Source organism: Ochotona curzoniae, unplaced genomic scaffold (genome assembly GCF_017591425.1).
Source record: "Ochotona curzoniae isolate NIBS_2020 unplaced genomic scaffold, NIBS_Ocur_1.0 contig_883, whole genome shotgun sequence".
Lineage (NCBI taxonomy): Eukaryota > Metazoa > Chordata > Mammalia > Lagomorpha > Ochotonidae > Ochotona > Ochotona curzoniae.
The window spans coordinates 62,667,555-62,694,924 of NW_024466599.1; the positions used below are offsets into that span (position 1 = coordinate 62,667,555).

The 27,370-nt window shown below is 45.1% G+C and overlaps 1 protein-coding gene across 3 annotated transcripts; it reads right to left on the bottom strand.

Moving 5' to 3' along the window:
* Positions 1–517: 517 nt before the first annotated feature.
* SEMA4F (ssemaphorin 4F) lies at positions 518–27,370 on the bottom strand. Of its 3 annotated transcripts, XM_040994105.1 has the most exons (14): positions 27,182–27,370; positions 24,475–24,626; positions 23,844–23,903; positions 23,518–23,616; positions 18,572–18,665; positions 10,119–10,238; positions 9,869–10,020; positions 9,058–9,236; positions 8,723–8,870; positions 8,365–8,587; positions 8,135–8,244; positions 7,865–8,025; positions 1,890–1,948; positions 518–1,644 (listed from the first exon to the last, which is right to left on the bottom strand). In XM_040994105.1, the coding sequence occupies exons 1-14, from the start codon at positions 27,324–27,326 to the stop codon at positions 1,034–1,036; spliced, it is 2,313 nt and encodes a 770-aa protein (XP_040850039.1). In that variant the 5' UTR covers positions 27,327–27,370; the 3' UTR covers positions 518–1,033. The 3 variants fall into 3 exon arrangements, with proteins under 3 accessions (XP_040850039.1, XP_040850040.1, XP_040850041.1); XM_040994106.1 differs by lacking the exon at positions 23,518–23,616 and having other exon boundaries at positions 1,034–1,644; positions 27,182–27,338; XM_040994107.1 differs by lacking the exons at positions 9,869–10,020; positions 10,119–10,238; positions 18,572–18,665; positions 23,518–23,616 and having other exon boundaries at positions 1,034–1,644; positions 27,182–27,326.

The window sequence follows — 27,370 nt, forward strand, 5'->3', positions numbered from 1 at the left end:
GAGTCCAAGGGCCTGAGGAGGGGGGGACTCCTGCTTTAGGGCAAGGGTATCACCCTGAGTAACATCACTGGTGCAAGTCTGTATTCATGCTGCTCATACTTCTTGTGGCCGTTCCCCTCCTGTCATCCCCAAGTATTTAGGATGTTGTAAAGTGAACCCTTAATGGGAGCCAAAGAAAAGGGGTTGAACTGACACTCCAGCTAGGAAAAGGGCAGCTGTGGCAGGGTAGTGGTGGCAGCCAAAAGGCAAAAACAAAGAGCAGCCACCCACACATGCACCCACCCACAAGGTCACTATCCTACCCACCCACAAGGTCACTTTTGGATTTTTCTTGCTCAAATTCAGGGAATGTTGTAGGGCAGCAAGGAGAGGGGCAGTGTTTCATTTCCTTTGAGACAGGAAAACCATTTCCTGTAAGTTCTGTGGCTAAAACTCTCATTCCAAACTCTCCCCTTGACAGCCCCAATGAATACACCTCAGCATCGGCCCAATCGTGCACACGTGATCAGGGATCCTGTGAACACCTATGTATTTATACTCCCTCTTTCATGGAAGAACGGGAGCCGGGATGGAGGAGATCTCAGGGCAGAGTTTCCATGTGGTAACAGGGGATCATGCACTCCCCATGGAGAATCAGAGAAACTAGAAGGATCAGCAGAAGCACTCCAAGGATGCAGTGTACATCAGTCCCAACCCTGCCATGGCTCTTCCTTCTGGCCAGGGCCAGCCAGAAAGTGAAGTCATAGCTAAGTCCTGTGCCCCATCCCCAAGACTAATGGGCCCAAGATAGAGACCAGGGCTGAAGGATCACAGGGGCTCAGAGGTGAGGAGAGAGGGTCTGATTCCCTGCAGAGAAAGCAGTTCTAATCCCCTAGGAGAATCAAGAACTAGGCAAAGCCTGTATCCAAGGCTATCCAGGTCTGGAAAGGGTAGACACTGAAGTCAAAGTGATCACTCAGACTGAAAGAAGCTGAGACCACGATGTTGACACCTCGGTGATTGCTCTGCGCCAGTGAGTATCATCTGCCCAACTCTAGATAGATGTCTCATCACATGTGGCTAGAGGAGCCCCCGTTAGCCGAATGTGGGCTGGGCTTGGGCAAGGGTCAAGCAGGAAAGGTGGAGGGAAGCCACCAAAGCCACTACCCCTTTTGGCCAGGGCCAAGGGCAGCCGTTCATCTTCAGGAGAAGGAGAAGGAGGGTCTTGGCTATAACTCGTGGTCCCAGATGTTGGAGCCCCTAAATCCAAGCCGACCTTGTCTCTAGCCAGAAGTTCTCTCTGTCGCCGTCGCTGCTGACGCCGACCAATCAGGAGAAGAGTCAGGGATGCTGCAAGAACTCCCAGGATGAAGCCAGCCAGTCCAGCTCCCACTGTATGGGCTTGGCTTGGAAGGCCCTGCTGGTTGCCCCATACCAAGCTGTAAGCTGCTACTACACGAGCTGCCCCGCCCTCCTGACACTCACAGGCATAAGCGCCCATGGCTCCAGGGGTCACCACCACCTCTAGCCCATCCCCCCTGGGTGCGAATGCAGTCACTCCACTGGGCTGGTGCCACACACAGGAAGCCCATGCTGAGCTGGGGGAACATGGCAGGATCACATGTGCAGCTGTAGCCACAGGAACTTCAAACACTACTGGGTGTTCTGTAGAAAGATAGCCAAGGTACAAAAGGTGGTAAGGTTAGGGAGGCACTGGTGATAGAGAGAAATACATAGTTATTAGACACAAGAAGGGGATACCGAAACAGTTTTAAAAAGGATCATTAAGGTATGGCCTGGATCATTGGCTGCCATATCCTTGAGGACTCAAGTTTTCAAATGAGTCTAAAATGAACAACTTTCCAGCTCTTCCCACCCACTCCACCCACAACTCTATAAGCCATACAGACCTCCTGGTTCTTTGGGACACAATGAAGCTACATCTGCTGACTCCATGTCTTGGACCAGCCTGTAAAAAAAGAATACTTGGTAAATCAAGTGTCTACATTCCCTTCTCCCTTTCTCAGTGTGAATTCACTGAATATCCATGCATTTGTTCTAACTCCCATTATCTTATGCATTGCTCCAGGCATGAACAGTCAGCATTTGCCTCATCACTGACTTTTCCTCGCAACACTGGTCAAATCAAGTTCTACACAGATCATAGAAGACTCAATTTGCACTAGGTCTGGTGGAAACACACTCAGTGAGTGTTCTTTAAATAAACATGATGGTTTAAGCACCATGGTTTTTCTGGCTATGGGGCTAGCATCCCCTGTGGGTCCCAGCTGCTCCACTTTCAATCCAGCTCCCTGCTTGTGGCCTGGGAAAGCAGCAGAGTCCTTGAGTCTTTGCACTCACATGGGAGACCCAGAAGAAACTCCTAGCTCCCAGCCCAATTTTGGCTGTTATGGGCATTTGAGGAGCAAACCAGTAGATGGAAGATTCCCTCTCTGTCCCTCCTTCTCTCTCTGTAACTCTGCCTTTCAATTTAAAAAGCAAGTAATTAATTAATTAATTAAAACACACACACACACACGGCCCAACGCAATGGTTCAATAGTTAAATCCTCACCTTGAACATGCCAGGATCCCATATGGGAGCCAGTCCAGGTTCCAGCTGTTCCACCTCCCATCCAGCTCCCTGCTTGTGGCCTGGGAAACCAGTGGAGGGCTCTCCACCCATACAAGAGACCAGGAAGCACCTCCTGGTTCCTGACTTAGAACCAGCTCCACTCTGGCTCCTGCAACCACTTGGGAAGTGAATGAGTGGACAGAAGATCTTTCTGTCTGTCCCTCCTTCTCTATGTAAATCTGCCTTTCCAATAAAAATACATAAATCTTACCAAAAAAAAAAAAAAGAAGAAAAAGAAACATGGATATAGTCCAAGAAATGTGCCTGGTTGTCCATGGCCACAAAATTTCTCTAGGAGAAAAATATTAAAACTAGAGTTGTTATTTAAGAGAAAGCATAAACTTCTCTATAGAAGGCAATCAGTTTTCTGAGAGGATCAATGAAAAGACTTTTATTTCATAAAAGCCTCTCATCTCTGCCAAGGAGCATTTCTCTTAAACAGCCCAGTGCTGGTACTCCCAGGCATTGGGCCGGCTGTGTGTGATGGAGACTAGCCAGATGCGATGCTTACCTCAGAACGCTCTGGCACCACTCCCAGAGGAGGCAAGGCCAGTAAAACCAAACCCACAAAAGTCTGCCCATGAAGGCCGGGTACAAGAGCTCGACACATGAAAGCTTCAAAGACAGACTCTGTATAATGAACTCCTGCAATATGAGCTGAGCTGCCTGAAATGAGCTCCTAGATTGGTACAAACAGACAGAAGTGTCTGCATAAAAAGGCTGATTAGTTCATCTGAGAGTCAGGAATGTGAGAAGAACCCATAGAGCACCTTAGCCTTGGGAACCTCATAGTCTGTGCTGTTTTTCTCCTTTGTGTGAACTGATGTGCGGGAGATAGAACACACAAACATACCAATTCAGGACACACACACATACCTCCAGACTCTGTCCTATGGACTCCACCCTCTCATGTGCCTAAACTTCTGAAGCTCTAACACATAACCTACCTAAGACCAGTGCATTCTTGTTAATGGATATTAAAACAAAGAAAGATGCTAATTGCAACTTAGATGTTTAAAAATTCCCCTAAAAGGAACTAAATGACCAAGTCAAAGTCCTTAGCCAAAAATGCAAAGCTGCTCAAGGCTGATATCCAAATCTTACTTTATACTTCCAACTAGTAAAAAGTCAAGTCCAATCAAGAGATAGCATAAGATTTTACATTTAGAATCCAAATGACTATCAGAAAAGCAAATTTAAATCTTATGAGCACTCTGATCATGTTAGTGATTTTTAAACATTTTGACTCTGTTCCATATGTGAACTAATCTGTCTTATTTCCAAATATAGGTGCTTATTTCTAAAGAAGCTGTAAACTTGGGAGCTCTGAAATCTATTAAAATTTTGTATATACTTTGGATTCTGTAATATAAATAACTTACTGTAAATTAACTTGGCTTCAAAATAGGAAATACCAAGGCCAATGTTTTAAAAAGTCACTTTTGAAACAATTGATCACAAATATGTCATTAAGGGTTCGGGCACTCAGCCAGTGACTAAGGTGCCTGCATCTCATATCGGAGTGCCTGGGTTGAAAGTCTGGCTTTGGCTCCTGACTCCAGCTTCCTGCCAATACAGACCGTGATAGGCAGTAACGAAGACTCACAGGATTGCGTTTCTGCCACCCATCTGAGAGACCTGGATTGTATTCCTAGATCGTAGCTTTAGCTCCCTGGTCTAACCTTGCTCATTGCAGACCTCTGGGAAGTAAATCAGTGGATAGAAATCAAGCTCAATCTCTCTCTCCCTCTTTCTTCCCCTCCCTCTCCTTCTCTCAATTCTTCCTACCCTCCCTCTCAAAGAAATAAATTTTCAAAAATTTAAAAATACTTCCTTGAGAGGGTCTTAACTAAAGGTTCTAAGAAACATATCAACCATCTACAATGATAGATATTATGTGGATCCTGACTTTGTTGACTTACTTTTTTAAGCCTATGCAATCACAGAAACTAGAACACTGGCTGTATATAAGACAAGAAATTAAGTTTTGCTATTTTACTGATTAATACAAGTATGGCTATGTTTTTTAAAGGAGCCCTTCTGCGTTGTGTCAGGGATTTGCTTCAATATGACACACTCAAGCTAACTGCTAAACGAAAAATGGATGAAACAAAAGGATCCCAAACAGACGGCTGTTAGAGTAGTCCAGCTAAGAAGAAGTGATGACTAGGTTGCTTCCACTGTTGACACAGCCAGCTGGCTGCTTCTGCCACCAGCATGGCCAGGTTCATAGGGGCCTTGGAATGCAGGTTTGCAGGGGATCTAGGAGATAGAAATGGTGCTGATGGGAGTGTGCGGAAACCTGGAGCTCACACCCTGGCTAGCAGAGCCCACCTGGGCATTTCCCCAGGTGCTTGATTTCAGCCAGAGGGGAGGGCCATTTGGGGAGGAGCAGAGAAAGGGAGAAGGGGACAAACTATGCTGGGTAAGAGCCTAGCACCCACTGATACACATGAGATCTGGGTCTGGGAGTGGGCCTGGTGGGGGAACTTGGGAAAATATTCTGATGGGTTATAGCTCCCACTGGTGAGCATGTGATTCAGGCCTTGGTGGTGGTCAGGCTGGGAAAGCCAGCTCCACTCGTTAGCAAGTGTGTGGCTTGGTTTGGGGGCAAGGGAGGACCAGGCCAAACCTTAGCATACTGGCAAGCGGGATCTAGGATGGAGTGAGGGCCATGCTGGGCTAGGGTATCAACCTATCAATCTGCATGAAAGCCAGGGACGGGGGCAGACTGGGCAGAGCTAGGCTATAGCACCCATCACAAGAGCTGGAACTGGAGGTGGGCCAGGTTGGGCTAGGATACAGCACTTGTCGGTGAATGCCGAGGTAGCACAGGCCATGCCAGACTGGGCTGCAGCACCCACTAGCATTCATAAGACCTGGGGTGGGCTGGGAGCAGGGGGACAAGGTGGGGCATCAAGCCAGATAGGGAGGCTGCAGGAGGTATCCCTGATGAGCCACTGTTCCTGCTTGTGATCATGAGACTGGGATGGGGGTAGACCAGGCTAGGCAGGGCTACAACACCTGTTGGCCTGCATATGAGCTGGTTTAGAGAGCCAGGCTGGGCTAACTGAATGTATCCACTAATGCATGTATGAGCCAGAGTAAGCACAGGCTAGTTGGGCCTTGCCATAGCATCAGCTGGCAAGCGCTAGGAATGTAGACAAGTCTTGTCAAGCTAGACTGCAGAACAACCTGGAAAGTGCAAGATTTGGGGCTGGGAGTGAGCCTATTAGGGAAACTATGGGTACCTCACTGATGGGTTGCAACTGCTACAGCTGAGTATGAGAAACAGGGCTGAGAGTTGCCCTGGCTAGATAGGTGGTAGCACCCGTCAGCATAAGTGTAGGCTGGTGGTACAGTCAGTTGGGCTGAGCTAGGCTGCGACATCCACTGGTGTGTTCAAAAGCTGAATGGGATGCAGGACAGACTGGCCCAGTCTGCTGCATATACCAGCATGTGTAAGAACAAGGGCTGGGGGCAGGCCTGGTGGGGAGTATTGGGCATTGCCCCAACTGGGCTGCAGTTTCCACTGGTGTATGTGATGCCCGAGTGTGTGGTGGACAGGATTGGGCTAGGTCACAGCACCCACTGATTTGTGTAAGAGATGGGGCTACAGACAGAACTGACCCAGCAACTGCCACCACCAGTGTGTACACAGGCTGTGGGTGATGGACTAAACAGGACCCCACACCAGCTAGCACATATAAGAGTCAGGTCTGGTATCACCTTAGACAAGGTTGCTATGGGGACCATCTCACCACAAACTGAACTGGATTCAGAACTCCAACCACAGGGAGAAATGCAGGATCTGTGGTCTGACCATGGAGTGCATAAGTCAGACCTGGACCTCCTCAGTCACTAAGATGGTGCAGTGGATAGCACGCCCAGATGCACATGGGGGTATGGCAGTCCACTGGGGCCTAACGAGACATCTAATATAACAGCAGAGGATGGAGGGCAGAACAAATTGGACAACTCTCCCAGCCAAGTGTTGACAGCAAGTATCTGGGCAAATGGAGACTCTGAGATGGACTATGATGGATCTTGGAAGTATTTCCTCATCCTTGGAGCAATGAAATCAACAGCATTTCAGAACTGCTGACACCACCTGAGCAGAACCCTCAGAGCATGCCCCACATTGGGGACTTGGGATGACATCAGTTAGCCACTCCCCACCCCTGGGTACTAATGCAGTTAGGATGGAGGGTGCAGCTTCTTCTCTACTCCCACCCCTTCCCCCAGATACAGAAAGAAGAAAAAAAAAATGAAAACAAGGGACTCATCCCCTAATCCTCAACTGCTCCCACCCTAATCAGTGGTCCACATGGCTATGCATCCTTCTCAACTATGTAAACATCATTTAAAAATCTTTAAAAGACAAAAAGAAAGAAAAGAAAAAAGAAGCCGTGATGGCTTAGATGAGAGTGATAGCAACAAATATGAAAGGGAGAGAGGGCTAGGAAAAGACAGCTTTTGGAGCCAGAATCAGTTCATTGTGGTATAGTTGGTAAAGCTGCTACCTGCAATGCCAGCATCCCATAAGGGTGCCAGTTCCTGTTCCAGTTGCTCCTCTTCTAACCAGCTCTCTGTTAATAGACCAGGGATAGCAGCATAAAATGACCTAAAATGCTTGGGCCACTGTACCCACATGAGGAACCAAGAAGAAACTCCAGACTCCTGACTTCAGCCATTGCAGCCATTTGGGGAGTGAACTAGCAGATGGAAAATATCTCTCTCTGTCTCTTCTCTTTTCTCTCTCTCTCTCTCTAACTCTGCCTTTCAAATAAAATAAATCTTTTAAAACAGAGTGGTCTAGGACTAGACCCTAAGGAACAGAGCATTCAGAAGTTGGATGGGAAAATAAGTCAGGATGGGAAATAGTAGACTGTAGAGTGACAGAAACAAGAGGAAAGAATAGTCCCAGGCAGGAGGGACTGGACAATTGTGAAATGCGTCTGCCAGCTCCTGTAGTGTCCCCTAGAGAAGTAGTGTCCCCTAGAGAAGGCAACATGAAGTCAGTCCCATAGTTGGGACAGGTCCAGCTAAGAGGCAAGGACATTATGAGGCAACACCAATTGGAAAGATATACTGCTAAGGACTGACAGATGGACACACAAGCAATGTAGTTGCTAACATACAGAAAACACAGAGAGAAAAGGTAGCATTACCAAAAGAGAAGTAGATATAGACAGAGGGATGGAGCAGAGTTCTAGGGCAACAGACAAGAGACTAGTGTGGCTACACTCACCCTTGGTGTTCCCCAGCATGAGCCACACATGCATCCAGCCGGAGGCTCCAGGCACACACAGGGTCTTGGGCCAGGATGCATTCTGAGCAGCTCTGGAGACGGCCACAGTTGGTGGTGTTCACTTGGGTCACCTCTGTACGGGAACCAACCAAGAGCCAGCCCTACAGAAAGGGAGTGGGAAAGGTTAAAACACTTTACCGGGCTCTTTAGGTCACAAATTGGTTCTAGACTCAGCTTTAACCCCAGAAGAAACCCAGATCTACAACTCACATGATACAATTTCATGTTCTCAACTGGCTGAGGCTCTGGGAATAAAGCCAGATCCTCAAGGACGCTGAGCTGGGCTCCAATGCGCACTGTTCGGTGCAGGTGTCCATCCTCTAGAAGGTAGGTAAGGGGTGAGAACAATGACAGGGCTGCCTGAACATATTATGAATCCCTCCCTGTGAGAAAAGTGTGCATGCACTGGACAGGTAAACTTGTTCAACTATTAAATATACCTGTCCCCAAGTACAGCACATCATACTCCTTCCCTGAGAGGCTGGCTACCCTATGGGCCACGACTCTGAGATAGACTGTTTCGGTAGTGACCAGAAGGGGGTGGCTGTCAGCTGGATTCACTGGCTTGTCCATGAGTGGGTGGTCCCGGATGAAGGTGAGCACACGGTCAGGCAGCGAGAGAGACGAACCAAACTGCTGGAGCTTCATGTTGTTGGTGATGCACTAGAGGAAGCACAGGACTGGGTGACAAACTACCCCAGGGAACCGGAAGTGTCAGTAAAACTCAGCAGGGGTTCTTGTCTTTATGGTAGGTCTTTAATTCAAGTCTCGGCTGAAAGCCTTCCTTGGCCCCCTCACCTCTCCAGGTCTAGGCTGAGGCACATCATTGTCCATGACAGGTAGTCCTCTGTTGCAGTCATGTTTCAGCTCTCTGAAGGGACCGCTGAATACTGTCCGAATGTCTTGTGGTAGGAAGGCACAAACAGCAGAGATGGCAGCCCCCTCCCTGAAAGAGTTGGAAGGAGCTGGGGGACAGTAGCTCATCCCTTGTCAAATGAGGTGACCCACCAAAAATACACAGGGAGCCACACAAACGAGGCGGGAAGAGCCCAACCTGAAGGAGACAGCATGAGGCTGTGCCAACCCCACGGATATCCTGCCCTGCCACCCTCTTCCCCGCCAAGATCCCTCACCACTGTGAAGAAAAGATGCCATAAAAGATAGGGGTCCCCGCTCCAGGTTCAGGTCGAAGCACAACCATGTCCTGAAGGACATCAGAGGCTCGACCATGCTCAGGTCCCGGACACAGCAGGTCAGCTTTCAGAAATGTCGTCCACCTCTGCTGGAGGGTCTTACGACCCCCGAGGTCCCCCTGAGGTGACAAAACAAGGGGAGTTCTTTTTAGAAACCCAACATTGCACAGGAGTATGGAGATTAAAATAGGCCACTTCCTTGATGTCAGGGCAGACAGTCAGATCAGGAGACAGAGACACACACAAAGGAACAGAGAGATACTGGGATCCAGGAATGCATGTGGCCACAGTAACAATGACAGTGACTGAATCAACTGTACATTCATAAAGTACAGTACAATGTGGGATTTCAGAGCAGCTACCCCTCACAACTACCCACACACACAGCCATCACTGTTACCCTTGCTTTACACCTGAGTTTCTATGACACTAAAGAACTTCCTGGGCTCACAGAGGGAGTGGCAGGGACTGGAACCCAGGTCTATCTATCAACAGCTTCTGCCATTAACCTCTCTGCTCGACCAATCCCTTTGGTCACCACGAGACAAAGGCAAACGGGTGTAAAGGAGAGGGAGAGTCAGACACCAGAGCTCGCAATCCCCCCTCCTCAAACTCCCAGAAGTTAAGGAACAGAAAAAAAGAAGACAGAGGGAAGATGCAGAGATAGCAGCCTGGAGCAAGAGATAACAGAACAAGGGGACAGACAGCAGGAAAGGACAGACAAATAACAAGGAAGTGGAGAGGTTCTCACCGCACACACACGGGCCACCCGTGGCACCCTAATGCGCTCGTAGGAGTCAAACGCTCGAGATGTCTCCGTAAAGAAGAAGTAGATTTCGTCGTCTCCATCTTCATCCCCCCTCTCGGCTGGGCTCAGAGCCATGGCTGCAACAAAGGCTGGGGCTGGGGAGATTCTTGACCTCAGATCCCCAGGCATGGCGTGGGGCCACCCAGCCTCCACCCCATCTGTTCCCCCAGAGGGTCTCTTCCCCCGTCCCCACCGTTCAGCCAGGACGGCAAGGTCTCTGTGCGAATCCAGTCCTCAGAGCGCCCCACCGCCCGGGAGATAATCGGCTCAGTCCCCAAGTAGTTTTTCACAGTGGCGGCATAGAGGACGCCCCCTGCAGGGTGACAGGAAGAAGGTGGGCTGTCAGAGACGTAAAATGAAGGCAAGTGATCACAGGCAGAATAGAGGGGTCCAGGGAGCAGCAACTCTTAGGGAGGGGGGTACGCGCTCAGGGCCAGGTGCTGCCAAACCCACCACAGCAGCCTCCTCACAACGACCACCCTACAAAAACTGATCCAGGCAGGATCAAGGGAAATACAGTGCCTGAATATCCCCACTTATATGGCAGAAGAAAGGCCTGTCTCCTGGAAATCAGGCTCTTGGGTCTGGGGTTACTTGTGATTTCAAGGTCCCTGACATTCACTAATTGTACAGTGGCTCTCGCACAGGGCTTTGCAGCATCTCCCTCCCTTACTGAAGCCTTCCACTGCGATAAACATCTGCATGAACTAGGGTCTTTAGGAACCTTAGTGAGTGTGCATTGGTCTGGCCACAAGGTTAGCATTATGCCCGGGACTTAGCAACTCTCTTTTGGTAGAGAAGGAAGATAGCAAACAAGCAACTGGAATTATTCTGTTGCAGGTGATTTAAGAACAAATGGTTTCACAGACTGCAGAAAAGCCAGGAGAAATTGGGTCCTTCCTTCTGGTACAGAGGGGAGGCAAGGGTTCTATGGCGCAGTAGGAATTGGAGTTGGCATGCTGTGGGCTAAATGTGAAGGAACCCGAGCCACGCTGAGTGACACTGCCAAGAGTTTAGACATAAGTAGGAAGCAAACAGAATGGAGCAGTAGAAGGTCAGAAACACATTCTAGGAGACTTGAGTATCACAGCCACTCTGGGGAGATAGGAACATGCTTTGACCACCTACTATACACACAGCACCATGCTGGGGCGGGGGGGAGGTTAAGCACATCCCTGCCTCCCAAAAACTGCCACTGGAATCAGGAAGACAAGGCTGTGATCAGACACTGGAGGCCTGGATGCTAATAGATGGGATGGAGGTGCATAGGAAAGGACCAAGTCACTTCTACTGGGGGGAAAGCATCTCTGAGGCAACACCCAAGCTGGGTTTGAAAAATGAGAGATTCTCCAAACAGGAAGACTTCAGGGAGGAAAACAAGCAAGAGATGAAGAGGGCAGCCATGTTCAGGCACAGGGGACCTGGCACCTGAAGCTCTGGATAGAAGGGAGGGCTGCCCAGGGTGCAAGGAGAGCAGAGATGGAGCTGGGCACACAGCTCCAGATACCTGCTTTTGAGAGGGCATTCTGCCATGCTAGGAATGTGGGCAAGTCTGCGGAGGTATTCAATTTTGTGTTTCTCAGAAGATAACTCTAATTTAAAGGTCATCCACCCAGTGCAGGCCAAGAGTGCAAGGCCTGAACCAAGGCAAGGGCAGAGAAAATGAGTGCTGGAACTGGGAGATATTTCTGAGGCAGAGTCCATTACCACGATTTGAAAATCAATCGAATGTGAGAGGATAAAATAAAAGAATGTCTCTTAAGGTTTCTAACTGAGAAGATTGATGATAGTAGTTCATATCATGAGCCAAGCCAGGAAATGAGAACAGAAAGCCCATTAAGGAGGAACTTGGAGAAGTGAGCTAGGCTTAGATTGAAGTTCTTGTGGGACACTGCTCAGAGATGCTGAAGACACTTAAAGGGAAAGGCCAGCGTCAGCAATCTGGACATCAACACACACATGCCTAAGTCACCACATGAACATGGAGGAGAGGGGGAAACTAATGTGAGAAGGGAGCCCTGGGGAGCACAGGCCTTTAATGGGAGGAGCTACAAGGGCCATGGAAAGGCTCTAACTGCAGAGACTAGGAGTGCCTAAGAGGTTGGCTTCCAGCAACCAGTGTACCAAAAACAGCCGGAGCAGGGGGCTCATGTATATGAGGATAAGCAGGGGAGAGAGGCCTCCTGGAGAAAGATCAGTTGCCCTATATCCAGATGTCCCAAAGAAGCTGCCAGTCACAGGCACTGGGAAGACAGCCAGCACTGACAACACACTTTGTGCAGAAGAAAAGGCCAGCAGGCCTCTCAGGGCAGCAGTGGAGAGGTAGAAGCCCCTGGGCAGAGTGGATGGGAGACCATCATTTGAGAAAAAGACCCAATCATTCTAGAGCCAGGAAGATGTGGGTTTTAAACCCTGACTATAATCTTGAACAAAGTAAGCTTCCTACACTTCAAGTTCCTATAGAGTGGGGATAATGTCACCTTCCTTGCAGAGTAGCACTAAAAGTCAACTAAGATAAGCAACACAGAAGCCTAACTGGAGGCTGGCCCCATGAGTAGCATTTAACACACTTAAAGTCAGCTTCTTAGGAAACCTCCATTGTCCATGTGCTTGATTTACTACCTGACTAGGACAAGGGAAGAGAGGTTGTTGTAAAGTGACATCTCATTCCCTTCCAAGAAATTTCAGGAGAGAAAGCCCAAGGATCAGTCAACAGTCTGGCAGCATATGGAATAACCAATGAGCCAATCCTTTGTCCTTCAAAAGGGGGGAAAGTTGATACAGAAGCCAGAATCAGATTGGAATTTTTCGCTAAGACTTGACACCTGGTAGAAGTTGTGTCATGGGCGCCTTGAGAGCAGCAGGACATGTTAGAACCCAGTGCTGGGCAGATGTAAAAGTTCACAAACTTTCGAAGGGATCAGTGAGGGAGGCAACAACACTGGAACCTAGCAATGCTAGACAGCAGTCATTGAAGGCAGAGTGGCAGAGGGGGTTGATGACACAAAGTGACAGCATGAGGAGTCAGGCACTTTAGGGGAAAGTACTAGAGCTTCAGGTGTCCTGGGAGTATCAAGGGACTTTCTCTCTCTCTCTCTCTCTCTCTCTCTCTCTCTCTCTTTTTCTGTTTCTCTAAAATGTGGTTGTATGGCCGGGAAGACACAGAATAATTATATAACCTAGATTCTCCAGGTCACTCTCAACTCTAAATATTGTCACACTGTTCATACAATAAAGTACAGAATGTGCAATGGTTTGGCAAATGATGGTTGAATTGATCGAGTTAGTAAATATTAAAATGTACACCTGTTGATCCTGGTGTAGTAAAGTTCTCACCTTGCATGCGCCGGGATCCCATATGGACACAGGTTCATACCCCAGCAGCCCCACTTCCCATCCAGCTTCCTGCTTGTGGCCTGGGAAGGCAGTCGAGGATGGTCCAAAACCTTGAGATCCTACACTCTCGTGGAGACCCGTAAGAGTCTCCGGACTCCTGGCTTTGGATTGGCACAGCTCCGGCCATTGTGGTCACTTGGGAAGTGAACCAACAGATGAAAGATCTTCTTCTTTGTCTCTCCTCCTTTGAATATCTGACTTTCCAATAAAAACAAATAAATCTATTTTTTTTCAGATTTATTTCTTTTTATTACAAAGTCAGATATACAGAGAGGAGGTGAGACAGAGAGGAAGATCTTCTGTCCGATGAGTCACTCCCCAAGTGAGCCCAATGGCCGATGCTATGCCGATCCAGAGCCAGGCGCCAGGAACTTCCTCCAGGTCTCCCATGCGGGTGCACGGTCCCAAGGTTTTGGGCTGTCTTCGACTGCTTTCCCAGGACACAAGCAGGGAGCTGGATGGGAAGTGGAGTAGCCAGGACTAGAACCAGCGCCCATATGGGATCCTGGTGCATAGAAGGCGAGGACTTTAACCACTAGGCTACGGTGCCGGACCCAATAAACCTTTTTTTAAAAGACAATTTATTATTGGGACATAATTCAACAGCTTGAGATGTGGTGCTTGCCTTTCCCTCTGTTAACCCTATCGGATTTCTCTGTCTTCTGTGTGAATGCTAGTCATGGGGCACGTGGCACATAGATTTAAGAGATGGGCTTGGCCCCAAAATGCTAGCAGTGTTTAGTGCGCCTGGAACATTTGCTGTGCTTCTTGGCAGGCGCATTAACCACAAGAAGTAACAAGACCAAAGGCAGCTGCTAAAAGCACAGGAAAGAGCAAAATCTTTTACTCCTCTTAGAAAAAGCCATAATAGAGGAAGTGATGGGAGGACCAAAGATGCCTAACGCTGTCTCTGCTGTGGTACTTGGGTAAGCAATCGCTCCACACACTGAGTGAAATGAACACAGGGTGGAGAAAGTGAAGTGAAGGTGATACAGTTTGGGATTCTTGCAGGACATCCAGATGGAGATGTCTAGAAAGCAGCTGAATGCAGCGGCAATAATACTTGGAGGCCAATTCAGATTTGAGAAACATCAGAATGCAAGTGGAACAAAAGCGTCAGGGCTGGCTGTCACAGCAACACAGCCTAAGAGCCCCTGGGTGAAGTCTATGGACCTCAGCATTAAAGAACGAGCAGAAAATAATCCACCAGAGAGCCTGGGAAGAAACCAGCGCTGTTTTTAGAATAATATGAATATTACTGTCAACATGATCTTATTTTTCTGAATTTAAATGGTGAAAAAAGACATTAAGATCATTTTATTAACTTTTACTCAGGTGCAGTTCAAGCAAACATACTTGAGAACAAGATTTCTAAAGCTTTTCCCAAAAGTACCAATATACAAATACAAAAGTGTTCAGTCTCCTTAATGGTATGTTTATCAACACACATCTCAACTTGGCTTTGGAGAAGGTCACTGCATGTTAGCTTTATTACGTAGGAATGACAAGGACACAATGAAAACAGGCTCCACTGTTACTGCTTGTGGACTCCCTGCAAAGCAGTTTGCCTCCATCAACACCACCCTTTTTAGCTTTTGACTTAGAAATTCCATTTTTGTATATATTCACATACAATAAATAAGAATCATATAAAGAATTGAGGAAAATGCAGAAATGAAAAGATTTCTACTATGGCATTATTTTGAAAGAAATATTCTAAATTTTGAATGTATAACTATATGGAAATCATTAAAGTATAGTACAACCATAGTAATATAAAGAATATAATTATTAGAAACCATGTTTTGAATAATTAAACAATTTTATGAGAAAATGATCAGTATAAAGAACTAAATGAAATATGCACAATAATTTCAATTATAAATACATAAAACATATAGACAGGCACAGTAGAAGAAAATATTCAAAACACTCCCAAACAAAAACAGCAATTACTTGATGAAGAGAGACATACAAATAGAGTTTTCACTTTCTTCTTTATACATTCCTTTTTCTCAATGCTCTACAATGCACATTGTAATTTTTATCATTCAATATTTTTAAAGTCCCTGCAATTATATTCTTGTAATATTTTCACTACTGAAAGCTCTTTTTAAAATTTCAAAACACTTTCATCACCTTTAAGGACATTTTCATAGATCCTAACTGGGAATTTTGGTTCTGCTTCTTACATAACATTGACACTAGGTTCTAAACTGCTGTCTGCAAAACAGGTGCAGCAAGGAAAAGGGATCAGTCCTGAAAGCCCTGAGTGGACGTGGCATGTAGGTCAGATCAAGAGAACTGCGACATGGGAACCAGAGGAAACACACGCTACTGACAAGTCAGTGTGATTTTGGTCTGACGCAGCTACAGGCACACAGGTTCCAAGTTAACTGAAGTTAGTAATTTTCAACTATTAGAAAATGATTTTTAATCACCTTTATTAATTACCAGCTAAAAGGCTTACCCGTGAATTTTAATAGGGGAGAAAGGGAAGATTTGAAATGATTTTGAAAATATTCTTTCCACTTTTCATTCTAATAATCTTACTTACAAAATTTGTATTCCTGTATGACATCCTAATTCAAATTCACTGGCTAAACAAAGAGAAATTACTCACAAAATTACCCTTGCTTGAAAAGAAGTATTTCTCTAATCATAGCTGACTCCACAATTGAGAAGTCAATTTTGTTGATAAACAAGATTGTAGATTCAAAGGACAGTCACAGTCACTAAAACTCAGAAATCTTTCTTAATTATTTCAATACCTAACTCAGAATTTTGCCAAATATATTGATAAACAAGTAAAACAAACTAGTGACCTGTTTTATCCAAACATGGATGAGTATAAGCAAGGTCTCATCAGTTTTGATAGTAGATAATGATAAGCATGACAAACAGAATTTATTCAGCATACTTAATGCCCAGTTTCAAAAATATCTATACTATTTAATATTTTTCACATAAAGGTAAGTCATTACCTGTATGACTAAAGAGGAATGGAATCTATATTGTTTTTAAGACTTTTCTTAAAAGATAAAATCATGTATAAAATATTTTCAATGTTAGATCTTAAATCTCAATCTCATTTTATATAAAATACCATCAAAAAGTATTAACTAAAAAACTCATGGGGCCAGAGGCACAGTAATCCTCCTGCCTGCATCCCATAAGGGCATCAGTTCAAGTCCCAGCTGCTTCACCTCTGATCCAACTCCCTGCTAATAACCAGGAAAAATCAGCAAAGGAATGCCCAAGTCCTAGGACCCATGCACTCATCAGGGAGACCTGGAAAAGGTTCCTTTGGATCAGCCCAGCTCTGGCAATTGTGATCATTTGTAAAGTGAACCAGCAAATGAAAGATATCTCTCTCTCTCTTTTTCTCTCTCTTTCTCTCCCCCCCCCTTCCTGTAAACTCTTTCAAGTAAAATGAATAAATATTTTTTAAATGTATTATATAGTTGGCAGAAAATGTTGTAAAGAAAGAAAAGGCAGTGTGATGAATGAAGTCAACTGATAAGCTAGATATGAAAATATAATTCAGACCCTATCCCAATTCATCATCAAAATAAACACCCAAGACTTCCAAGAGTTAAATAGTTGGGAAAAAAATTCCAAAGAAAAAATTTTTTTCTGTTTTGTAAATGAAGTACCAAGCTTAAGAAAATATAATCACAAAGGAAAGCATATGCAGGTTAGAGTTTTAACCCATCAACAGGCCCAAGAATGTGAGCAGAAGATTTGCCATAGAAAAAATAAAAATATGTACTAAAACATGAAAAATATTCAACCACCTTAGTGTGGCCAAAGAAATTATTATTAAAACAAGGCGCCATTTTTAGTATCAAATTAACAAAAAATGTTTAAATGACAAAAATGCAGTCTTGTAAAATTTCTGTAAGAGAAAAAAACACCAACTGCAGGCTTAGGGTGTAAATTGAGTTCTCTAAAAGCTCAATTAGCAACCTATAATGAGTCATGAAACGTTCACAGCTTTCAAGGCAGTAATCCATTTCTAGAAGTCTTAAGACTTTCTAAAATAAGGACAAAATTTATACACAAAAAAGTTCATTATAGCAATATTGGTAATAGCAGAAACTCTGAAGTAAACTAGATATATTTATATAAATGATTTGGAATTGTTTAATTAACTGATGGTATGGTTATAGAATAGGTAACATGTCCTTAAAAATTCTCTTTACAAAGAACTTTTAGCTTGTGGAGCATAGCCTATCATATAGTTACCTGACAAAATTCAAAATTATGCCCATGTAGCATGATATTTGAAAGCTTTACAACAAACACACTCTCATAAAATGTCCATTTATCTGCTTATTTTGCACTTATCATGAGAAAAACAGCTAATTTTTTTTTTTTTTTTTTTTTTTTTTTTTTGCTGAATTTGCAGGGTGCATGCAGTGTGATCTGACCTAAAATCCAGGCTTTGTGGCATGAAAACAATTTACTCTGTGGCTGCTAAAGAGTCAGCCAGTCACTACCCAGAAGAGGTTTGGCATAACGTGTAAAAGAACCATCCACATCTGAGCAAGTGTTAACAGTTTCCTCAAAAGAAGTGACAGCAAGAATTTACTTAAGTAATTACTGATTCTTCCAAACAAAAAACAGTTACTTTGCATGTGGGTGTGTATACACATTAAAAAGGATGGAAGAAAATATCCTAAAATATTTTTTAAGTAGAAATAGTGCAGACCTGCACTAATATGATAGCTACGAGACACATGGGGCTATTTGCATTAAGTTGGATCTAGTTTCTTCTATCAGTTATGCATCATATTTCAAAATCTTAACAGGCACAATAGCTAGTGGCTGCCAATTAGCAGCTACTATATTGGCCAGGGTAGATCAAAATTGTCTTAGATAGAGTTGTTTAAGAAAAATTTCTTAATATTTTTTTTAATATTTTTCCAACAGTATTACAATATGCATTGTAGTAGATTCTTACAAGCAAAAAATAGACACAATGAGAAAAGAAAATGGGGTTAACAGAGGAAACACACTGGAGGTAGAGAGGACACATTCTCTAGGAAGAATCCTGGGAAAGTAATAGTCTATAGGGAAAAGCAGGTAATCACAGGCACTCCAGCAAGAACACGAAAGGCTAAAAAGATATGTGGCAATAATAAACACTCTGAGGAAAGAAAGGAGACAGAAACTCTAACAGCATTTAGAGTGGGGAAGAGGGCAATTAGAGCAAGATGTCACAGATTCTTGTCTCGCCTCACTCACCAGCCATTACAGCTGCTGACCGCTGAGCTGGCTCAAAAGGACATTTCCCCCGGCCACTCTCAAGTCTTTCAACCTGCTGGAAACTGGACACATCCTACAGACCAGAAGGGGGCAATTGGTTTAGGGGTCATGGGGAAGGTTCATGGTGAAAATTACATATTCCCAGTTAGCTATCCCTGCTTCCCCTACCTCATTCTTGCTTTTCCCATCTCTGCTATCCCTTTTTTAGTAGTTCATTCCTCTCCCCTCAATTCATCTAGCACTCATCATCCACATGCCCTGTGAAAGAACTCCTGGGATGGCCTTAGAATACATCAAGACACTGCAGCCGGGCCTTTCCTCTAAAATAGTGCTGAAATATGAGTTTGCAACTGTCTAGTGAATGTGTACAGGACAGGAGAGATCAACGAAGAAGGCAAATATCCTAAAGGCTCGGGCCTCAGGAAGGGTAAAAAAAAAAAAAAATGCACAGGTTAACAGAGGACTATCTGTAGCCCAAAGGGTTAGAGAAACAAAGGCCATTCTTCCCCTGCTGGCACCCCAAGAATAAAAGGCAGCCCAACTCAGACACCCCATGGGGGAAGGGAACCTACAATCAATGAAGAATGCTCAGAAACTCAGGCCAGTATTTGAGGATTTGGTAGCTAAGTTCCTCCCTCCACCCAATTACTCCACACGGCCTGACCTGGTTGGCAGGCAAAAGGTATAAGAGTTCCACCAGGATTAACCAGCAGCTACCTTAGTCTAGTGTCCAGCGCTAAGGAATCTTAAAGATAACATCTACAAATGAAAATTAAGAATGGTTTCGATTGGGGAGTAATTGCAAGGGAAATTGGCAGTAGCTGATTCTGAATCAAAGCTACGGCACAGAAACGGCAGGCATGCCACCTGAAAGTCAAAAACTCAAAAATTAGGATGGGCCTGGGGTGTTGCTGGTGCCTGATTACTTTGATGATGGCTGGGAAGCAACACAGACACCCCCTGAATAAAGTACACTACTTGTCCATTTGATTGCTCATCTCTTTGCCACACATAGCAAGCAGGTTTTATTTTATGAGAAGATTTTGAAGAAGGCCTGCTAAGAGTAGATATGATCTAAGGAAGCCCCAGAGGAGACCAAAAGAGTCTAGTAGAATGGAAGACAAGCTCAGCACCTGTGAGGGGGTGGGGAGGGTAACCTCACCTGAACAGGGAGATGCCTGCTTGGTGAGAGATCAAATACAAGAGGTTCAGGCACTTCTAAGATGTGTCTCATACCTGCTGCTGCTTTCTCCCTTCTCGCTTCAACTACGACAGTAATCTCTTTTTTCCTTATTCTTTAGCCCCACCCCAAATTATTCTACAGGTCTACCCAAGATTGATCTTCCAAAGTATCACTGTCTTGATAACATGTTTTTAGCAAGAGCATGAAAGACTGCCTCACTAGTGGAATAAAAACTCTTTAGCTCAACATAAATATGTTCTACTACTTCACAAAACTGTCTTTGTCCTATTCAAATCACATACTGTGGTCTCCCATCTCTAAGCTTAAAAATACTCCCTTACACTTCACCAAAGATTAAAAAAAAAAATCTTCCTAGGTTTTATGCACCATTTGACACTTCTGACTCACTCCCTTCCTTGGAATATTCTATTATTTGACTATCCTGACATTTTACTCTCCTTTTATTTCTTGATTTTCTTTACAGTTTCTACACATGTATCCTAAGGATCTAGCCTTAGTCCTTCTCACATATGCTTCAAAGATCTCATTCATTCTCATTTCCAGTCAGACTTTCTAGGAAAATCATCTTCCAAACTCTCCAAGTCCAGTGTCTTTCAAACTCTCGCCCTTGTTTTCACTTGACTACTGGGCTTCCTCACAGAGAACACCAACAGCCTGTTAACACTCAACATGTTGAAACTAGTCCTCTTCCCATTTCCTATGATGGCATCATCATGTCATCCAGGTTTTTAAGCTTTAAGAAGGCTACATAGGTTATGATTTTGTGTGGTTAAAGCAACCACTAACCGGGATCTGAAAGGAGCCAGACTTCTCTACTGTATCGCCTGTGTGAATGCTGAGATTCTTCACTGTTGTTAACACAGTCTCTCAGTCAGTTGTGGTGACAGCAAGTCCCACAAGCTGAAAGCCAGAGCTGAATAAACGACCCTCACTCACTGAGCTATGAGCCTGGAACTGTTCTTTCAGCCTTAGCCAACAAGGATCCGGAGTACATTAAGGATTTATCCCAGGTGAGTAAAAGAAAGATGGCCCTTGTTAAATGAAAGGCATCAAATGTTACAAAAAAATTAAAGCCAGGTAAAGTCTTCTATGCTACAGGCTGGGTGAGACAGGGTAGAAGAGCAAAACCAAATAAACCTCAGTTTAAATTTTGGCTCTGATTCTGCTAACTATATAATGTTAGATATCATATCTAATTTCTCTGAACTTTGGTTTCCTTACTTATGAAATGGAAATAAATAATACCCAAATGTCATGATGGGGTAATGAGAATAAAACTTCATCATGAATACAAAATATCAACTAACAATCCTGGAACAGAGTAGATATTCAATTGAATGGTTGTTATTGTCATCATTTGAAGTTTAGCACTTTCTTCTATTAATTGCTGAGTTCCCCCATAAAATGAAGTTGCAGCTGACAGACCCAATATTGGACCTTCCTTTTCCGTAAGAACCTTCATTTCTCAGCCAACAAGTTTGTGAAGCCAGGTCAAAATTCTTGAATAATTGTTACATAGTCTCAAACTCATCAGCCAAAGACATTAAAAGTTCAGTATTAAGAACTTTTAGTAGTTAAAAAAAATTTTAGTAGTTAACAAAAAAAAAAAAAAGCCTGGGGTTGCCATGCAGCAGGTAAAGGCACCTTCTAAAAGTATACAGAGGATGCACAGCATGTGCATGAGGAGTTAAGAGAGCTGATTTCTTTTGGTTTGCTCCTTATGTTCCCCAACTAACATGCCTTGATCAAAGAACGGTGCCTTATTTATGAGTCTACTACAGAGGAGTACTCAGAGAAAGGGCTGAATTTGTGGGAGGACAAGACACAAATCCCTAACTTCACTTTTCACTGCTGATATCCATCAAGAATAGATGTAGTCCAAGTCACACGGATCCTGACAGGTGTCCATATATATGGAAATCTTATCTGTTAGGGTTCCATTACAGAAAGCCAGGAAGAAAAGATGGCCCTAGAAGATTAACTTGAAGTAATGGCTCTCACTATAAGCCATGGCTCTAAAATTCATCCCCATGGGCTCTCCAAGCCTGGAAAAGAACGAATACAGCAAAGGCAGTACTACTATTACCTTGTGAGGTTTGTGAAAGCTATAAGGAAGCTAGACTTGAGAGATATCAATGAGATAGAGATTTTCAATACCATTCTGAGCTGGGAAGTCTTCCCAGGAAAAAGGAGTCTATAATCTATATTTTGGAAAGAACTCAAGAGTAGCCCAAAGGACCTTACTGGTACCATCCAGCACATGTAGTTACATAAACATAACATTCTAAACTGGAGATACAAGAGTAGCCTATAACATAGAACCTGATAGGAGACAAGGGTTACCACAGACTTGAGAAGAGTCAAGGTTTACAGTAAAGGGTCAGAATCAAGAAAGAAAGATACTGCCCTAAGGAACAGAAACGGAAATAAAAAGGATATGTAAGGCCTTTGATGCACCCTAGTGCTTCACAAACATGTTCTACAGTGGACCAGTCTGGATGATGAATGGGAAAAGCTGAAAGTTCAGAATCAGTCACCAATTCCAGGGAACTACTCAGCATAGCTAACCTAAATGTGATCAGGTGTACACATACCCCAAGCCTGTTTGGGTTTGAAGATGGTGAAGCCTAGTGCTACAGGAGCAGTGAATGAATAGGATCTGGAAGGAATCTTGGTTGACAGTGTACCCATCCTGAAGGCAAGATCCTTGCAGGAGACCAGCAAGTGTCATTAGTGGACAGTGACATCAGAGGCTGTCAGAACAAAGAGTCTTAGCCCACACAGAATGAAGCTGGCAGTGGAGGATGAGAAGGATGGTGATAGAGGGTCAAAAACTATGGGAAGAAGCAACAGGCATGAGCTTCACTGATTAAGAAATGCACCCATGAGCCTGAGTTGTGTTGTTATAGGTTTAAGCCACTTTTAACGATGCCAGCATCCCATATTCAAGGGTCAGTTTGAATCTTGGCTGCTCCACTTCCAATCCAGTTCCCTATTGCACCTGATAAAGCAGCAGAAGATGGCCTGAGTACTTTGGTCCCTGCCACCTACATGGAGTTCCTGGCTTCTGGCTGTTGCAGTCATTTGCACAGAGAACCAGCAGATGGAAGACAGATCTCCCACTACTTGCTTTCATGCTCTCTCTCTCTCTCTTTCTCGTTCTCTCCTTGTCACTCTTTCAAATAAGTCTTGCTTAAAAAGAGAAGAAAAGAAAAGAAAAGGAAAGGAAAGGAAAGGAAAGGAAAGGAAAGAAAAGAAAAGAAAAGAAAAGAAAAGAAAAGAAAAGAAAAGAAAAGAAAAGAAAAGAAAAGAAAAGAAAAGAAAAGAAAAGGAAAGGAAAGGAAAGGAAAGAAAAAGAAGTGGATCCAAGCTGCCTGGACATAAAGTAAGGGAAACTTGGGTTACTGATTACTTAAATCTCTCCCGGACTTGTTCTCTCCTCAGCCCAACCAGCATCTTCAACTTCCTTTACCATCCCTTACATTCCTTCTTAAAACTTTGTGTGTCTTACCCTCTACAGACAACCTTCTTCTCCCTCCCTCCATTCCCGCCCTCTGTGGCAGACAGGGCTCCACCCCAGTGCTCATCATGCATAACAGTTTGCCTTAACCATCCTCCCCGAAATGGTCACTCACAGAAAACCCTTCCCATCCACCCACTTGCCACCCCCAAGTAACTTACACTGGTGCAGGCTCCCTCTCCTCCCACCCCTGTCACTCACAATAACCCCGCACTTCGGATCAAAGGCGAAGGTGCCACAAGTGAGGAGGTGAGAAGCATTGGCAATGGCGAGAATCTGGACAAAATTGTGACATTCGCCCTGGGGGTCAGAGATGGTTAGAGAAAAATCAGAAGCAGCAAGGAGGGGTACGGATAAGGTAGTGTTAGAACAGTTAGATGCAGCTCTGGGATCCTAGGCTGAGGGATGATGGATGACAGCATTGTGTTAGTCTCTGCATGGACCATCAGGGTTGGGAGCACCAGAGGGGACTGACACTTCATCAGGTCTGAACCAACACCGCAGGGCTAGGTGGGATTTACACTTACCTCTTTCTTGCCTTTCTTCCTGCAACTCTGCCTGTGAGCTTCAGGAACAGTCCAGTCAATCTGAGAAAGGAAGAGCAATCATTTCTCTGAATCGCCCTCTTCCCAAACTCCCACAAGGTCAAAGGAGACAGGACAGCTCCACTATCCCCATTCCTCCGAGAACTTCAGAGATCCGAAGAGCATTGAATTTTTAACTGGAGGTCCACATCCACTAAGGAGCAACCCGATTTATTGTGAAATCATGACCAACAATGTTTTTAATGAATAGGACATATCAGATTATTTCAAGAAATGTTTCTTTCAGTACATACTATGTACTGGGTCACAATCCACAGTATATTGCTTACTCATGGACGGCGAAAAAAGCTTCAAAGCTATCTCCTGAGAGCATTGCGATGTTAATGGTCCTCTGCCCACTGTCTCCTGAAGCCTTTCTCATAGCCTCCATTGTCACCATGACTCCCCTCATGCTCAGCGGGGCCAATGAGATAGACAACCTCCCCCTGAACATATCCCCTCACTCTCCTTCTCCTGGCACAATCCCTGTGTTTATTATGACCCACAAAGTCCACAACACACATCTAATTACATCCCATGGAGTCTGGAATCCTCCCCCCTTCTCATCTCTCACCTTGCGTGGCTTCTCTTCGGAGAAGGGCAGGGATATGGCAAAGATGGCATCCCTGGCACCAACATAAAGCGTGTGGGAAGCAGGATCCACAAGGAGAGCGGAATAATTGTATGTCTGAGGGACAGCGAACCGAGTGAGATAAGAGTCAGCCTCTGGGAGCAGGAGAGAGGGAGAGGAGAGAGAGATCAGCCACCACATGACCTTGGTCAAATCCGCAAGAGCAAAATCAAAGGGAATGATTTCTGTTTTCTTCCAATTATCATTTATTTGGCAACCATCAGTGGGAAAATCAGAGCCTTGACAAGCCAACTACCTATACTTCCCCAAACATAGGCAACTGATGAGGTCAGAATACTTAACCCATAATCTAGTCAAACATATTTTTCTATAAAAAAGCATATTTTGTTGAAATAATAGCATAAACATCAACCCTGTAGTTTCTGCTCTAGCAATATGATTACTTTAAAAAGATACAAGTACTTTCCTAAACTTGCTTTTTTTTCTGGACACTACTTTGTAGTAACTTCTTTTTACTTAGAAAGAAAATGTTTCACACTTGTCACCAACATATGATGAATCTATCCTCTCTCTTGTCTATACCCCTGGACCTTCTTCTTGCCTGATTCCTTGCAAAGAGTTAAACAGTATACTGAGAAAAAGTGTGGGTTCTGGAACGGACCAAGGTGGACTTCAATGTAGCTGCTCCACTTACAGCTGAATCATCTTCAGGAAGTTATTTGCTCTCCCTGAGCCCCACCTTCCTCATGTGTAAACACCATCATCCAGGCTTGTTGGAGAATTAAATAAATAAATAAACATAGAAGCACCTGGAACACACTACATGTTTCATAAATGGTCCCTTTTCTTCTTCCTTAGGACATTGTTCTGTTTAGAAAAAAATTATAGAAAAATCTAAACCTCCTACCAGCATTCAAATATCATATGCAGGTGGGCTTGGGTCTAGCAGTTAAAGATGTCAGGTAAGACACCTGCCCTTCACACCGGAGTACTTTGCTTCTATGTCCAGCTATGGCTCCCAAATCCAGCTGCCTAACACAGGCCTAGGGGGCACTGATGACAGTTCAGTAATTCAGTTCCCGTCACCCATGGGAACAGACATGGGGAAGACCTGGATTGGGTTCCCAGCTCCACATTTAATTCAATGACCATTTGCAGCATTTGAGTGACCCAGCAGATGTTTTCTCACTCTCTCTCTGACTCTATGTCTCCCTTGATCCCCAAGAATAAAAAAAATTAAGTTCATATCTGTTTAAAGATTATAACAAATAAATTAGCATAAGCTTACCTTCTGAGCTCAACTTCTGGCTCTGGGGACCCTACCCTTGCACCAATACAGCTCTGTTTCTCCCTGTTTCACTCTGCTCAAGTACTCCTGAGATGGCACAATGGCCACCTGCCAGTCATTCCTAGGCATGCTGCTCTGGGCCCTGCCATCTCATCCCACTATATTAATCTCCTTGCTATATTCCACAGGGGGAATCAACCCTGGAATCACCCAACCTCCCTCTAGAACCCCAGCTCTGCCTCAGTTACTGCCATCTAGAACTTTCTGGATTCCTGGACATTAACTTGGGCTGGCAATATCAGCTCAGCTTGTGGCTGTCACTGCAGCACAAACTGAAACACCAACCTCTTACCACAACTTTGCCTTCTGAATGCATAGTCTCTCCTTGTCTATGGCCCGAGTTTACCTTCTAAACTTACTGTCATCTGTGAGGATTCAGTTGTGGGTTTGGGCTTTTGTTTTGCTTGTTTTTTACCAACAGGTTGAGCCCCTGCCTTCACTGTTCTGTCTGCCCATGGTACTAGCACTTAATACCCACTCATAAGAAAACAAGATCCATGGCCACACTCATGTCCACCTCAGCAGTCTCTAAATGTGAATCACCCCCAATGACTGCTTGCAACGTTTAGGCATATCCTGCCTTCTTCCATCTTTCCAAAGAACCATGTTCCCTTTTTTTCTTGTGAGGATTAAAAATCACTAAGCAGAACTTTAGAACAATTCATTACACGGTTTACCAACATTGAACGTAAGCAATAGACAGAAGAAGTAGAGAACATCAAAGAAGTGCAGAGGACTGGTGTGTGTGGGAGGGGGAGGTATCTGATAACGGTGAGGATGGGAGCTGGGGTCTAGAGATGTGAAGGGGCTCAGGAACCGGGTAGGAAGGTTAGGTCTGTGAGCCAGGCAAGAGGCTGAATGGGGGTGGGGTATAGAAGCGATTTTGAGAAGATAAAACGCTGAGAAGGGGGGATCTGGATGGAGGTTGGAGGAGAATGGGTGTCAAAGCGGCTTGACAGGCACAGCTGTGTGTGCGAGGGTACAGGGAAACGAAAGAGGAAATCTAGAGAAGGGATTCCCAAAGGAATCCCCTGCCCTTCCCGGACTCCAGTGTCTGCGTCCACATCGTGAAGGAACTGAACTCTCCCGCGGTTCCGGGAATAAGGGGCGATGGGAGCAGCCTGGGCGTGTCGTGGGCGCTCAGGCGCGAAGCCCGGGTGGTGTCCAAGCAGCACCGCGTGGGGGGTCTCACCCGCGGCGTGGGCAGCGCCGGACATCAGGCACTAAACTGAGGACCCAGAGGTATTGTCGCCCAGGTGAAGAGAGCAGGTGCAGGAGGGACATGTGAGCGGGGCCTGGGCGCGGCGCGAAGGGCTGAGGGCGGCGATGCTCGTGCCTTACCGGAGATGGGAAGCGATGTCCTGGGCACCGAGCGAGGGACGCGGCCGGACACCGGGCCGCTCAGCACCGCCAGCAGCAGCAGCGGGAAGGGCGAGGCCGGAGGCGGCCCGGGGCCCGGGCGGGGCTGCCCGGCAGAGGCCAGCATCCTTGGCTCCGCCTGGCCACCTGGTGGGGCTCGCCCAGCAGCCT